Source organism: Oryzias latipes, chromosome 15 (genome assembly GCF_002234675.1).
Source record: "Oryzias latipes chromosome 15, ASM223467v1".
Taxonomy (NCBI): domain Eukaryota; kingdom Metazoa; phylum Chordata; class Actinopteri; order Beloniformes; family Adrianichthyidae; genus Oryzias; species Oryzias latipes.
In genome coordinates this window covers 27,191,758-27,208,736 of record NC_019873.2, presented here as the reverse complement: position 1 = coordinate 27,208,736, position 16,979 = coordinate 27,191,758, and the positions used below count along the sequence as shown (strand labels likewise).

The 16,979-nt window shown below is 39.2% G+C and overlaps 1 protein-coding gene and 1 long non-coding RNA gene across 4 annotated transcripts in view; one reads left to right on the top strand and one right to left on the bottom strand.

Annotated features, from left to right (window-relative positions):
- macrod2 (MACRO domain containing 2) overlaps window positions 1-16,979 on the top strand; it is a 427,744-nt gene that overhangs the window by 309,210 nt on the left and 101,555 nt on the right. For all 3 annotated transcript variants that reach the window (XM_023963152.1, XM_023963153.1, XM_023963151.1), the window contains exon 8: window positions 1,900-1,973. In XM_023963152.1, the coding sequence (XP_023818920.1) occupies window positions 1,900-1,973 (74 nt within the window). The remainder of the gene's footprint in view (window positions 1-1,899; window positions 1,974-16,979) is intronic.
- On the bottom strand, window positions 4,297-8,374 carry LOC110016547. The gene is made up of 2 exons (XR_002291877.1): window positions 8,089-8,374; window positions 4,297-4,401 (listed from the first exon to the last, which is right to left on the bottom strand). It is a non-coding gene; the product is annotated as an uncharacterized LOC110016547 (long non-coding RNA).

The window sequence follows — 16,979 nt, the reverse complement described above, 5'->3', positions numbered from 1 at the left end:
CTAAACACCTGACTCCATCCTCGTGGAACCATTTTCCTCAGCTTTGACATATTCTGCGCATCTGCTTGGCTATGTGACTTGATGTGTGAGTTGAAGTGTGGGCACACCTTCACAGGTGTAGGAACAGTTCTTGGAAAGGGGAGCATCAGCAGAAAAAGTGATATCACAGAAGAGGTTAAGTGTGCTTGGGAGACAAAACGAGTGGAGCACGCCGCAGATTTGGCATTCTGGATGAGGTTCTGAGCACACAGCTCTCGGGGTAGGAGCTGTGAACAGGCTCACACTGTGCGCCTAACATAGCCATAGGAGCAGGCCGCTTGTCACTGCTGGCTGCTATGCAGCTCACATCTTTCTTCACCCCGAGCCTGAACAGGAGCTCAGCTCGGGCTTGGCAGCGCCTCAGCCCCTCTCCTCTCATCAGTGTAACTTGGCCACTCCTGTCAAGCTGGGAGAGAGGAGGAGAAGAAAAACAGAGAAAGAGACATCAGCTGTAGCCAGATAGGTGGAAGTAGGGAGCATAACCCTATGTACACTATATACCACCTGTCACAGCAGTTGATTTGGAGCCTTTAGAGAGAAGTTGGTAAGTGGCTTTGACAGCAGCTGTTCTCCGTCAGAAACGAAAGAAATCAGAAGAGAAAAGGTTAGATCTCTCTGACTTTTCAGTTTTCTAGAAATTCAAGGTAAAGGACAGGCTGCTGTGGAATTTGTAAGTTGTTTCTTCGGGCAAACAGCTGCGACAACGACCCGAGGAATTAAAAAAAAAAAGTCAGGATGTGACCAATGTTATAACCAGCAGGTTAAAACTGCGGCGTGGCCCTTTTATTTGTTGATGTTGGTTGAAATTGAGGTCTTGACCCCCTGTAGTCGGAGGAACACACCGTCTATATCCCATGGTCCCACATGAAGGTCAGGGGTTCCTAAATGGAGACATTTGTAGTTTTAAATCCCATACTGGGTCACTGGGACTTAAGAAAGCGGCCATGTCTGTTGGCTGGCTTTTGGTCTCAACCAAGCACAGGTCATCTCATGGCAGAGTTAAAGAGCAGCTTCTAGCTACCTTCACAACTCCAGCAGAAGCTTTAGAGGAAAAAAAAAAAGAGTCCGTTGTTACGACAGACACAAAAACTGAAAGACGATTGTTTAGAAATAAAAAAAAAAGCCTGTGGCAGATTGTCAGCTCTTCTGTTAATGACATATTTATTTTCAGCTGCAGCAAAGCTACCCCAAAGGATTTAGAAAGTCAATATCTCACTGAAAGAGTTTGCTCTTTAGAAGTTATCTTTAGTGGCAGCACATAATCTTGAAATCGATAGCGTTCCGTGTTTTTCTTCTTTTTCCTCGTCCTCTTTCTTCTGTGACCTAATTACAAAATAATCAAATAATTCTTTTTCCATCCATAGATTGTGTTAACACACCACACGCTTTTCTCTGTTGCTACAAGTGTTGTGATGAATGTGGTGCTTAGCAGCATTGTGTCTTAAATGCACCGTCTTTACTACATGTTCATTTGTCCAGGCTGATGAAAGAAAATAGCAAGACTGATCACACGTCGAGGTGTAATTTTCCCCATAAAGACAAAACATTAATCAGTTCTGCTTGAGGTGGTAATGAGTGAGAGTGTGATTGCAGATGTGTCTATGTAGGTTGAGTCTTCACTATTGAAGACCTTGTTACGTGTATGTTTTCACATCACTGTGCATCTGGAAACTTGTGTCTATGGTTGATCAGACAGCCGGTCTCATCTCCCTGAACGAGCCGGATGTGCTGCTTTCCCATTGATTTAGTAGAAATGCTTTTACCTGTGGAGATATCCTCCTGTCTGTCTGGTTTTTTGTCTCCCTCTGGCATCTGCATGTTAGATACAACTAGTATTGACTTTGTTTTTTCCCTCCTCAGGCTTCCCCAACGATCCTGCAGCTGACATCGCTCTGAAGACGGTGAAGGAATGGATTCAACAAAATCCCGACAAGGTAAGAGACATTAGCATAATACGTCCGAAGAAGGAAGGAAGCGCAGCCTTCAGTCTGCAGCTACGTGTCCATTCTTCATGTCCCTGTCAGCTTTGTGCTTTCTTTGATGGGCTGATGGCAGGAGCGAGCGCACCAACACCGCACTATTCTACCCTGAATGTCACATGTGTCTGAAGTGGGTAGACATTGGATAAACCTGCCTGTCTTCAAAAAATCTGTTTCATAACTGCTTATAATTTTTTTATAAGGAAGATTTGACTTCTCTTAAAGTCTCACTCTGATCACTGGTCTTTTGTGATATTTTTTTTTAGCCAAAATTGAAACTGTCCTCTTTTTCAAGGACATTCAGAGCAGCAGGAGTTTAATAAAAAGTCACCTGTGAGTTGTGGGCGGGACTGTTGGCAACCCAGCCCCCCTTCCCCTCAATGTTGCTGAGAAGTCTCTGTTTACACACTCTCCTGCTAGCTTACGGCCCCTCACACTCCCAACCTAACGTTACTGGTGCAACAAAAACGGCGAGCACTATTGGCGTCATCCAGCCGAACACTTTGGAGCCAGATCCCAGCTCAGACGAGGAGAACAAAGAGGTCCATGGATCTATTTGTCTGACAGTGGATGATCAGAATGGAGCAGAGCGGGGAGCTTTTGGCCCACCCAGTAAATTTTGACACAGATTAGATCCTTTTCTAATGACAGTTTTTCGTCTGCTACTAATAAACAACGATTTGAATAAAGAACAAAAACATACTCAGAAATGCCATTTCAAAGGTCTATTTCTTCATAAATGAACACCATATTCATCTGAGTGTGTCTTTAATGGTCTGTTGGTTGAATTATTAATTTGTTTAAAACTAAAACTATCATCAGATAAAGTCAACCTTTTACTCGTTTGCTCTGGATGATCCGTGTTTGACGGATTAGTTTCCCTGTGAATCCTAAAGTCTGTCATTATTAAAGTCTTGCTCATCTGCATCTTCATCTTTTATGGTCAGAAAATAATCTTTCTAGTTTTGATTAGTAAAAAGTCTATTAACAAGGTAAACATTTGACACCAAGCTTGTGCCCTGCAAGAGTGTTTGCCAAAAGTTGGAGCTCCTTTTTACTTTCACGTTACCAAATAAAAAATGGGATTGTGTTTAACAGGTGTTCAAGTCTTTAGCACTATTTTAGTGTCAAACTCCACGAACAACAAACTACCTATTTCTATCGGTTGTCAAAGGATGCATTTTTAGGGCAACTCTGCAATGAGATTTATTGTCATTTCAGTTCAAAACAACAGATTTTATTTGTGACGATGTGTGACACTTTGCGTTTTGCCAGAGCGTTTATCAGTCTGTGAGGCGGCGACTGATGGTAACCTTCAGGGGTCATCTCCATTTACAGAGGGGGGGGCTGTTCAAACCTGTCACTGCGGATCGAGGTGTTTTATAAAGCTCACAGCTTGATGCGCTGCAACATCCCTCAGCCTGGTGTTATGGCTGTTGTGAACAGGCTAATACAGAGCCGCCAGATTACTTTGCAGTTGATGTGTTGTTTGCAGCTGTTGTTCCCGGCCTGATGATTCCAGCTACATGTACTTGTGGAACCCATCAGCTCTCTGGGGTGAAGCGGGTTACACGTTATTAACCGCCGACTGTAAATAACAACGGCGGCATGTGAAGCAGACTTCTGCAGTTGCCTTGTTCCACATCCCAGATTTCCAATGGTCCTTTGGAGACTTCTGATCCAGGGCCACATTTCGGACTCGCTTGACCGACCGATGTCTCTCTGCAGAAAAGTCGAAGGAATCATTTTGAAAGTCATGTAGTAAAAGCGTTGTTTCTAAAAGCTCCCCCTAACGTTGTTTGTTAAAGCTCCACAAGTGAGCGCGGGACGCCTAATACAATGTGAGTAAGCTTTTAACAAGATCAGCGGGAATAAAGTGGTCCATTATACCCAGAAGCACAGCTGCATGTTTTCTTACTCTGTAAAATCTTCCCATCCAACCAAACGACTGCGTGTGGCGAAGCAGAAGGTCTCTGCTTTTCCTGTCATTTCATTGTTGCGTTGGCAGCTCATCACTTAGTGCCTTAGTTAGCCACACATGCCCTGACGGGTGGGTACGGGCCCACCCCTGTACGGGGTCACACCAGACCTGCAGCTCCAGGGTCGACAGTCTTTCGAATAGCGTGACTCTTGAAGCGTTTACTCAAAGTGGCATAGCTGATCGGAAAAAAAGCGCTTTTCTATAGAGGACCTGACTGCAGACATCATCAGCCAGAACAGGAAGTTCACGACCACCCCCCCTTCCCATTTCGGTCAAGAAAATTCTTTTTTTTTTTTATTTTGGTCAAAAAAGTCTAATTCAACTGGTGACCCTAACAGTTCTGTTTTGTTCCATTCTGTTTTATGCTTTAAACCCTTAACACCAGCGATGGCTCTGTCAAACCTTCGGTAACGCTTTCTTTTACAGTACAGTACTTACAGTGTACTTAAGTGGTATTTACATGGTACTTATAGTGTAACTACTGGGTACTATCAGGGTACTTACATGGTACTTTTTATGGAATTTACTGGGTACTTACAGTGTGTTTACATGGTACTTTCTATGGTACTTTACTGGGTACTTACATGGTACTTTTTGTGTCTACTCTGTACTTACATTGTACTTACTGTGTATTTATATGGTACTATTTGGTTCATACCTATGTGGTACATACTGGGTATTTATAATATTCTTACTGGGTATTTACATGTTGTGCAAAGGTGTCTTTTATGGTACTTACCACATGTAAGAACAAGGTAAGTACAAATAAAGTACCTTGACCTTTAGGTCTGCACTCGCTGCACGTTTCATGGTATTTACCATGAATTTACCACAGAAACTACCCCTTAAGTACAGTGAAACTGTAACTGTAAAAGAAAGTCAGCCCTATTTCCACTCAACTACATGGTACTTTCATTACTAAATACCGGGTATGTTCACTTGAATAGTACTTGGTACTTACCCCTTAAGTACAATGAAACTGTACTGTAAAAGAAAGTCAGACCTATTTCCACTCTATTACATGGTACTTTCATTACTAAATACCGGGTATGTTCACTTGAATAGTACTTGGTACTTACCCCTTAAGTACAATGAAACTGTACTGTAAAAGAAAGTCAGACCTATTTCCACTCTATTACATGGTACTTTCAGTAGTAAATGCCACTTATTACCTTCCCGTACAGTGTACATGAACACACTTGGTCTTCTGACCTCACCACATGAGACAATGCTAACCTGTTGGTAAGGGTAAAGTAACTACATTGTAAAAAAAATATACTGGCCTGATTACTTCTTGTAACATGAGGCAAGTTTAAAGAGAAACAAGACAGCTGTGAAAACAACAATCTTTAATATGATACATGTCTGCAGCATACAAAGTGTCATCACAATGAAATAGGTTTTAAGTACAAAACAGTACAAAGGAGAATTCTAAAAAACACATTATTGGCCTGAGGGTCGTGCTTTTTGTCCAGTTTGGTAAAGGTGCAGGACTTCTTCAGGGTTTGTAACTGCAAGAAAATTCACAATATGAGCTCAAGTGAACATAAAAAGCATAACGACTTTGATGAAATACAAAATAAATTTTACTTATTTAATCATTTCTGTAATGAGTTTGATAAATCTCTATGAATTTTTTTATCGCTTTGACTGTAATGCTTGAAATTAATCAAGTACTATCCTCATTTAAAAACATGATAATAAATTATTCAAAACTTAACTTTTTTTAAATATTGTTCTAAAAATGAACTTTTTTAAATATATATTATATAATGTCAGGAAAATATGTAAAACAACAAGGCTAAATAATTAGTTTTAATACTAAAAACACCCCGAGTGTGTGTTTTTGTTAAGTATGGCAGGGGAAGTAAAGTTGCAAATTCCCAGCGCACTTGAATGCAGCACAACTACCCCCAAAGTGAACGTGCAGATTAATCCGGAGAACCTCGAGGCGCGCGCAACAGTTTGAATTTCTCTTCATCTGGCAGGTAAGCCAGTGGTTTTTTTTTTTTAAATATTGGATAAATTACATGTAAATATTTAAACTGATCAAACTTTATAAAGAAGCTAACCTCGTGATTTCAAGCCGCTATCTCTGTGTTTGAAACGTGACGTAAGAGCCTGTCTACCTTGCTGCAATAATTTCAGTTATTTCATGTATACATTTTCAAAGTTTGTAATGAAAATCTACAAACATTTTTGTTACTTACCAGGAGAGAGGCACCTGTAAAACAAGCACGTAGCCTAAGTAATAAAGTCTGTTGTTCTGTGCTCGTTTGACTGAGCGCACGTCTTTCTGGGAAAATCAAAGAAAGGCGATTATTTAAAATAATGATGACGTACTTCCGTCTTTTTACCGCTTTAGATCAGCTATGGTGAAGAAGACATCCCAGACGAATCCGTGAAGCCACAGGAGAGTAAGCTAAAGTAAGTTAAATCCTCCAAGTGGACATATTATTTACATTAATGAAGAGTTTAACTGCCGTTTCCCCATTTTCTTTTCTTTCGCCGTTTTTATTTTATTTTTATTTATTTATTTATTTTCAAATATGATAGAGACAACAATACCACCCAACAGTGAATGTAAATGTTTGAAAATTAAAACATATTTTTGTGAATAACTGTGTTGAATTTGAAATTGCCTATTTATTTATTTTTTCCTTTTCTTTTACACTGCAATGTTTTTCATGCTAATGCAAATTGTAGGTGCGAATAATATTTATAAAGAATAAATACACACAGCAATTGCCAATTAAAACATTGCTTTTGTCATTCTTTGTCTAAACAAATTTGATTTTTTTATGGCAGTTTGATTTTTTTTCTTTGATTTCTTTTTTGTTGTTCTTGTTTATGTAACTAAAATATAAAGTTGTGAATAATTTATTGTCATGTTCATAAATGAGGATAATTGATTAATTTCAAGCATTACAGTCAAAGCTATAAAGAATTCACAGAAATTTATCAAACTCATTACAGAAATGATTAAATAAGTACAATTTATTTTGTATTTTATCAAAGTCGTTCTGCTTTTTATGTTCACTTGAGCTCATATTGTGAATTTTCTTGCAGTTACAAACCCTGAAGAAGTCCTGCACCGTTACCAAACTCTGCTGAAAGAATTTTGATGGACAAAAAGCACGACCCTCAGGCCAATAATGTGTTTTTTGGAATGCTCCTTTGTACTGTTTTGTACTTAAAACCTATTTCATTGTGATGACACTTTGTATGCTGCAGACATGTATCATATTAAAGATTGTTGTTTTCACTGCTGTCTTGTTTCTCTTTAAACTTGCCTCATGTTACAAGAAGTAATCAGGCCAGAATATGTTTTTACAATGTAGTTACTTTACCCTTACCAACAGGTTAGCATTTTCTCATGTGGTGAGGTCAGAAGACCAAGTGTGTTCATGTACACTGTACGGGATGGTAATACGTGTACATACCCAGCATTTACTACTGAAAGTACCATGTAATAGAGTGGAAATAGGGCTGACTTTCTTTTACAGTTACAGTTTCAGTGTACTTAAGGGGTAAGTACCAAGTACTATTCAAGTGAACATACCCAGTATTTAGTAATGAAAGTACCATGTAGTTGAGTGGAAATAGGGCTGACTTTCTTTTACAGTTACAGTTTCACTGTACTTAAGGGGTAGTTTCTGTGGTAAATTCATGGTAAATACCATGAAACGTGCAGCGAGTGCAGACCTAAAGGTCAAGGTACTTTATTTGTACTTACCTTGTTCTTACATGTGGTAAGTACCATAAAAGACACCTTTGCACAACATGTAAATACCCAGTAAGAATATTATAAATACCCAGTATGTACCACATAGGTATGAACCAAATAGTACCATATAAATACACAGTAAGTACAATGTAAGTACAGAGTAGACACAAAAAGTACCATGTAAGTACCCAGTAAAGTACCATAGAAAGTACCATGTAAACACACTGTAAGTACCCAGTAAATTCCATAAAAAGTACCATGTAAGTACCCTGAAAGTACCCAGTAGTTACACTATAAGTACCATGTAAATACCACTTAAGTACACTGTAAGTACTTTACTGTAAAAGAAAGCGTTACCAAACCTTCTATGCTCCTCGACATGCCGTAACTTCTTACGCAATCAACGTCAATCAGCTGATCGGCAGAGAAAAGCGGCTTAGCGCCAGTAAAAGTTAAAGCGGCTTTTCACCGATATGCAACACATAATAACAACAGAATACTCTGATTCACATTCATCATGTTAAGGGGTTGAAAAATAATGTTGGTTGAAGGAGTGGAAACACTGAAGCTAAAGCTCCGGCCTGAAAGGGGTCAACAGTTTTACAAATCTGGACACGTTTGTTTTGTATCCTTGTTTGTTTGTTTTTTTGTCCCAGTTTAAGCTCAACTTGCCCACTAAACCATTTAGTCACATTAAAAAGTTTTGATAAAAGGTGCTACGGTTTTAAAGTCTTGTAGAAGATTCCACCTTCCGGCTAATGATGTCTGGGCGCCATCTTGCCTGCATCCAGGTGCCCCTCGCTTCAAATTGATCACGTGAAGGGTCAACGATTTACTGTACGCTAAAGAGAGTGTGTTAAGGCCGGGTCACACAGCCACATTTTGTGCTTTTGCCACGTATGAAATTTCAGTCTTTTGTGGTTCATGCATGACTTACATAACTCTTCAGTGTTTCTTGCGTCCGTTGATCATCAATGTCCGTCGAGGGTTTCAGGTTTTTATGTGAATTCACTTTAGAGCTTTTCAAAATTTTTGGTCGTTTAAGAATTATGCAGTTTTTGCGTATTTCACGTAGTTTATATGCAATTCTTACTTAAATCTTATGCTATTGTGTGTGATTTTTGGGAGATTTATACGCACGTTTGTGGCTTTTCACGGCTTTTCCACAAACAGACTTTTCATGCATGTTTCACCAATGTGTAAGATTTTTAATCGCGTATATGACCCAGGTTAAAATGACGTAACTGCTGCTCGACTTTCGGGCCAGATTTGGCTTTTATGTTGATTCACGTGTTCATTGCGTGGTTTATCCGTGATACATCTGTGAAAATGTCATGTACAGACCACAACTTCTCTGACCGTATATTCACGTATGACCTATTTTCATACATAGTGTGACGCTGCCTTTGATTAGTGTTAACGGGTTTCTAAAGGAAATATTTGGGTTAAAAGCAGACTTCAACTAAATCATTGTTTGTTCTTTCTTTTAGATATTGATGAAGCGCACACAGAAAATAGAAATAGACATAATAAGTAGGGGTTGTTATGAAGCGCTTAAACAGTGTTAGCTTTCTGTAGCTTTGGGTGTGTCAGAAAAAAACAGCCCTGACTTTGGATGATGTGTTCTGAAAGGCACCCTGAGTGAAGCATTTCATTGATTGACTCGTCCTTTTGTCGGTATGATTGATAGCTGACGCTCTATTTTGGGCCCTGTCGTGTCGCAACAAAAATGTGGTTATGAGCTTCTATTATTTACAACCCGAGCTCCAAGAATCCTGAAGAAAAGCCGTGTATGTCTGGTTTTGGGGGAAGTTGCTTTTAACGCTGCGGTTTGATTTATTTTTTGCTGCATTGCTTCAGAGTCAATCACTGCATGCGATGAGCCAAAAAGCCGTCAATTCTGTTGTAGTCACTCCGGTCACAGATTTCCCACAATTTAGCTGGGATACAGGAAGAATGAGAGGTCTGAAGCCCAGTTTGCCATGCATGGAACAATAGAACTAGATTGCACTGCTCACTCAACTCTGGCTTTGTGCCTTCAGATCCAAGGCGCCTGTGTTGTGGGCGTCCGCAGAGGCAAGTCATTTGAGGGCCGTGATAAGGGCCCTGCTTGGGGAAGATACCGTGCTCTTGTGGCTGAATTTCAGCACAATAGGCTGGCGGAGGAAGTACCGCATGGGGGTAAAAGAGTGCAGACTTCAGCTCTCCTCACTGCAAGCCTCTCCACAGACCGGGGAACATGATCCTATTGGCTGAACGTGGGGCTGTGTCTCCATGCAAGAATGTTATCAAATAGCAAAGCATTTTCATTTTCAAGCTGTTATTTGCTGTAATTGTCAGCTGATTGAAACACCAACAGGTAATCTTAGCAGTGGAGGATGAAAAGGGAAGACGAACACACTGCGCCATTGATTAGCTGAAAGTTAATCTCCAAAGCCGGTGTTGATGTGATGCACTCAGCAGCGCACAAAGAGCCCCATCGCTTCCATGAAATTCCCTTTTAGCAGCACCTTAGACTTCGTTGAAGCAGATTAAACAGCCGTGCCGTGGTCAGGGACGCCAGATCCTTTATGCAGAGGAGGGATTCCTTAAAACACAGATGAAGAGACAAAAAATATTTTGCAATAACCAGATAAAAGGGTGTGAACATCAAAGTGTGGAGGTTTCATTCGTTTCTTAAGGCTACGGATCGTTACTTAGTTGGTGATCTGAGTCACAGATTGAACTATGATTCCTACTATTTAATCTAAATATGTTTAAATGGTTGCTATAGATATATATCTGTTTTATTACTGGATAAAGGACAATTAAAATAATATGTATTTCTGTAATGTCATTTATACCTTTATATAGAACAGGAGTCAGCAAAACATAACAGATAAAAACTCAAAGATTTAGAAAGAAAGACATAAGTTTATCACTTTAAACAATGTCACACAGTTTTTTGTCAACTTCCTGGTTAACTTCAGCCGGAAACAAAACATAAACATTTGTGCTGTTTAAGATTGTTTTGTACTTCCGATAATAGCATTTGATTCGCTTAGTTTATAGTAATATTTACAGCTTATAGTAATATTTACTTAGTTTATAGTAATATTTACAGCTTATAGTAATATTTACTTAGTTTATAGTAATATTTACAGCTTATAGAAATATTTACTTAGTTTATAGAAATATTTACAGCTTATAGAAATATTTACTTAGTTTATAGTAATATTTACAGCTTAAAGTAATATTTACTTAGTTTATAGTAATATTTGCAGCTTATAGTAATATTTACTTAGTTTATAGTAATATTTATTGATATTGCCTAAAGTATATTTTTACTACACTCTATTGGATTTATAAGGATTGCGAATTTCGGACGTCACAAATATTTGTTCTCGTATTTTTCCACGTCTTTTGATCCTCGCTGCAGTCGTAGAATTTCACGGTGGCTCTCTTAACTCAGAAATGGTTAAAACAGTTCCCCCTCCCTGCTGAAAACATGTCCCTCCACTCGTCTGGCTTTGGTTTATTTCTCATTTTCTGTTCTAATTTGGTTTAATTCAGGCTTACATAGGTTTAATCTGGAGATGAAAAATGTGCTCTGACACTTTATTTGGCTGCTGCGGACCCGCTCAGGATGGCCAAGCTTTTTAATGGAGCATTTCGAGGAAGCCCCAGCCCGGCATTACTGACACAGGCTGAGCACTCCAGACAGATTGAGAGTCTATAATAGAGCGGGCTGCACTGTGCCACTCAAGACCGACTGGATGTGTGGAGATTTCACCTTTCAGCTTCCCCCTGCTTTGGGCTTTAATATCAAGCACTCCAGGATGCCAGTGCCGGCCTCAAAGCAGGCGTTTCCATGCAGTTTCTGCTCTGGTTACTGTCTGTTTGTCTTTGAAGCATCTGTCATTTAGGAAATCTGGCAAACACTTCATCCTCACTCAAGAGTAGAAAATGTAAAAAAAACAAAAAAGTGAGATGCTTCTGGATTGTACGGTTCCTTTTTATTTGCTCTTCTTGTCTTTGAGATTCAACAGCTCTGAAGTCTTTTACAACACAAAAATTCAGACATAAAATGAATGTTTATCGTCTAAATCTGCATCCGGTCTCCTTTTAAAAATGCCAGCAACAATATTTCCAAGTGGGTTGACAGGAAGTAAAATGAAAATGTAAGTCTGAGGCAACTTTAGATTCTGAGTTTTTAACAACAGGTTGCTTGTTTTTGCCTTTTTTCAAATGTACAAATACTAGAATTAGCTTCTTTTCAGTGTATTTTCAAAGACAGGTGCAGGAACATTAGAAGATTAGCTTTGATTGACGTTCGTCAGGCAGGAACAAGGAGGAAGGTTCAGCCTGTTCCTTCTTCAGATTGTTTCCGCCGATAATTTCTAAATCCTATAGTTTGTTTGTCACTTTTGCTCAGACTGTTGTGACTATGAATGTATCTGCTTTTTTCTGAGACTCAAAAAAAAATGTTTTGGTCAATTTTTCCTTTTTGGTCGTCAGAAAAAACATAACTGTCACTTTAATCTATTCCTTTTTTTAAGTAAAACAAAACATTCTTGGCTAAAATAAACTTCATACAGCCATATTTTAAGATAAATCCATCATGTTTTTGCATAAAAATGTGTGCATTCGTGCTGTTATGAGCATGGATTGGAAAACAGACTGTCAGGAAATAACAGTCCAGTCCTCATGAATGATATGAATCCCTTCAAACACCGACGGTTTGGTATTTAATTCCTATGAGGTCTGTGTGAGAAGACAACGGTGGCTGTAGCTCAGTGGGTTGAACAGTCATTTGCTAAATGGCTACAATGCCAAAACCTCATTAAATACCTATAAGCTCCTTTGATTCAAATATTCTGAGTATTTAAAAAATGTATTGATTGTTTGGTTTATTTACAGGTTTGGTTTATATACAGAGCAGTTTTCTTCCACCTTGTTCTTCATTCCTTGACCCAATTGAAGACTGTTTTTCTGCTTGGCGTCGGAAAGTTTACACTTTTGCAGCTGTATTTATTTAATATTTAATATTTATTTCTTTATTTAATAAGAATCTCATTTTTGATAATAATTTTTCATAATAATTTTAGTAATATTTTTAATTATCTAATATAAATGTCATTTGTGATGTCCTTTATTGATGTTATATTATATAGATTATTTCTGAATGTCGTGTTGCTGCCACAGAAATGAAATTTCCCCATTGTGGGATTAATAAAGTCATCTATCTATCTATCTAAAGTCATCTATCTAGGTTTACGAGAGACAGCCATACGCTCATGAAAACCTATAGCAGACCATGAACATGGCTCCTGATGACCATTTCCAGCCCTGCTTCATTTCAAGATCATTGTTTCCTGTTGTATGGTGGGAACATTGCCTGAGATGAGATGAAGATGAGCCGCACAGAGATGAGATGGTGAAGTGCAATAACCTGAATACTAAATACTTAAATACTCTGGGTATTTTAACAGTGTTTTGTTGTGTTTGTCAGTTTTGACGACAGAGTATTCATTGTGACCTCAAAGTGACTGAGGAGCCAAGTTGTTTTTTTTACATTTAGCCTATATTTAGAAAATTGCGTTTGGTTAAATTGGGGTTAATGTTCAGAAAATGTGTTTTAGCAATTAGGAAAAACTGTAATCATACAAATGTGGCAAAAGGTACAGAAAAAAACAGGACTATTGCAAAAGACACAAGCATTAGCAGGTCTTAGTTGTAGATTTGGACGTGTTGGTTCTTCACATGTTGCTCCACTCATGCTCAAGGATGCTGCTGTGCACACAACACTTGGAAAGGTCATGGCCGACAGTAATCGTTTCAAGCTTGTGTCTCTGTGTTTATTCATCATCAATGATTTTATTATTTCCTAACAGCTCTGCTTAAAATTTGATTATTTTTTTTTATACGATTTTGTTCCAATTAGAATTCTGACCTCAGTGAGTTATCTTCTGTCCTCGGGCTCTTTGTCAAACACATGCCTCCTGATTTGGTTTTAAAATGCCCCTGGGGAGAGTTTGTGAAAAATTGTATTAGTTTTCTCGCTGAGAAAATCACTTTTCTGGCACCAGCGGTAACACGCAGCATGTAGAATAAAACCTCAGTGGCAGCTCTTTGGCCCAAAGCTGTGCAGAGGAGATTTTATTATCCAAAAACGTTATTGTCTGTTTTCTTCTGAATCATACGACGGCCAATCTCTGATTCCCTTGACCTCAGGTTGGTCTGTTTATATGACGGCAGTTTCAATAGATTCCCGACGACATACAGATTTTCTGAACCGACAGTGGAGAAAGTTGCACTTAAATGAATAACTTTTATCTTAGAGAGAAGCAGTTTTGATCAAAACTTCCTTCTGTCAGAGATAAAGCAACGTTTATCAAATGCTTCAGTATATTCTGTGTTTATCTGAAAGGTTTGATTGAGCCGTTGCCTTCAGAGAGAAATCCTCTGTGTATGAAAGGGGATAATGCCTATCATCTTTATCTGCGCCCAAAGACCACGCTGCCGCTTTACTCCTGATTATTGCGTGGCGATCACCTCTCATGTAAGGTGACTTTGAGTCCTCTGATTTGAAGGAGAGGGATATTGAATTTTAATTTACCCAGATGGAATTAAGCAAAATAATTAGAGTGGGATAAAGGAAAGTTAAATCGCAGAATTGTTATCAAATGTGAGATTAGTCACTTTGTGATAAGTTACTTTAAAAAAAAAAAAAAAGCTTTGAATATTATCATAAAAGGGGGGTTAATGAGAAAGTCAGTTTTTGACCCATCCACCCCTTGAAAGAAAAATCGAAATTAGCTTTGATCTTAAGAATTAGCTTCTAAAATAATGTTTACGGTATTTTATTTTCAATTTTTTTTAAGTGTTGTCTGCGATATCCACGTTTGCTGTTATTAGCTCGCCACACTCATGCATTCTGGGATATGATGCCCTCTCGGTTTGGCTCGCTCTGTTCCTGTAGATACAGTAGTCCTTCTCCATGCTTATTGTGCTGGAACAAGCTATCTTAATGACATGCTAATTGATTTAGTGTAGCTAAGATAGCACCAGGCTGGCACACCGTGATAAAGCAGGAGTGGGTCGAGCGTTCGGACGACGGGAGACTCGTCAAACTCAAGCTAGCTCATTTTCTCCATTTGAAGACGATTTTACAGCGCTGTGGCCCACGCTGAAGCATGGAGACCTTTACTGCTGAGGTGCTGTGTCTGTGTGTGTGTGTGTGCTGTTAGGCGGATGCTCTTAAAGGTGTTATCGATGTGACCCAGCAAGCTCATTTTGAGGATGTGACACTCTTAGACAGGTTAAAAAGGTGAGCTATCACAGGAAATGTTGGTCACACTTGGTAATGATGAAGACTTATGGCAACGCCACTGTCTTCTCACGCCCTGCAGACGGTGTCAGGCGTGACCTTTAGGACACTCGAATAACCCTGTTTAACCCTTTATCACCTGAGAGGTCGCAGGTGACACCTAAATAACTCACTCTGACACACTGTAACTTTTTTTTTTAATCTTTATTTATTTCACCAGGAGGATCAGTTGAGAACAAATTCTCATTTACAATGATGACCTGGCAAGAAAGCCCTCTTCGTTAACTCTTTGTTAATGCAATCAGTGTGAGTTTGCTGATTCTGTTGCAGAAAAAAGCAACTGGTGTGTTGAAGGGTAAACACTTCGTGAGGCATATCAGTCCAAACCTGCTTTCCTCCGCAGCACAATCAGCGCAATAAACGGTTGAAGAGTACAAAAATGTAAACACTGGAGCTAAAGCCCCAATGTTGAAGGGTTAAAATCCAGAGCACTGGATAGTCCCGCATTATGAAGTCTCCACGGGGTTAACCCTTATGCCTCCAGGCACTTTAACGTTGGGAGTGGGGTCATCTAGACCCACTAGACAGTGCTCTGAACATTTTTTCTTCAATGATTTGTGATCTTCACTGGTGTCCGTGGATTACATGAAATCTTTCCACCTTTATCCACCTTTGTCATGGTAGGTAGAACACGTCAATGTAAGGGTGGGGTCATTTGGACCCCATAAGATAGCACAAGGGTTAGAGAATAGGGAGGGAATTCTGACATAACTAGTAATTTTTTAAGGAAGAAGATTTTGAATTCAGTTGCTATGACTACAATGCTAAGACAATGCCACACAGACCAATGTGACAATTTCGTCAACTAAATGACTTGTAAAAAAACTTGGTTTTAGTTTTTTTTTGTAAATATTTGAAATCTTAATAATCTAAATTAAAAAAATAACAAAGTACTTCTGAATTTACTAATTTAAACCATTGAGATTTCTATACCCTAAATCTCAAGTTCCCATATGAGGGGCTTGACGCGTATTGGTTCCTGTGAGTTTTTGTGTTGTCTGGGCCCTAAGAGGGTCATAAAGTGGACTGACCGCATCTTAAGTGGAGCTCAGGTGTGTCTTACAGTCCCTCAAGGTGCTTGAAGAAAATGGAACAAACAAGTGAAGTATCAGTAATGCAAACGGAATTTACACGCATTCATGGCGTACGAGTGATTGTGTTGTACAGTGTCTTTACGCCACAACTTAGTTATACATAGGGTGCAATTTCTGTAAAAAATCTGTACGACACGTCTGTGTCTCAAATACAACACACTTACTTGCCCTTCCAAGTTGTAGAAGTGTTCACTAAACTTGTTGCCCGCAGCATTTTCCATAGAAAATGTACCTTGACTTTTTTTCTCCATGGGCTCACCGAGCGGTCTACGACCCTCATATTTCCTGTGGGTCACCTGCGTACAGGTTTGCCCATTTTTCCAAGACGACCTGATTGCAGACAACATGGCACCGTGACATCGTTAGCTGGAACAGGAAGTCGGGAACCAGAAGTTCACGTCTCGCCCCCACCTCCCCATTTCAGTTAGAAAATACTCTTTTTTTTTCTTTGTTCCAAAAAGGGTTACAGGTTTTTTTTCCAGGTTTAACCGTTAAAACCTTAACACCGGAGATGTCTCTGTCAAAGCCTGCTTTGCTCTGACCGTAACTCCTTATGCGATCAACGTAAATTCACTGATCGGCAGAGAAAAGCGGGTTTTTCGCTAGAAAGCAACAAATCAAAGCAGCTGTTACAAGTGTTACATACTGACACGAAGCCGCTCTTCTCTGCAACAGAATTAGCTGATCCACGTTGATAGCGTTAAGTGTTGAAAAGTTACGGTCGTGAAGGAATGTAAACACTAAAGCTGAAGCTAACAGTTATACAAATCTCCAACAGTTTTGTTTACAT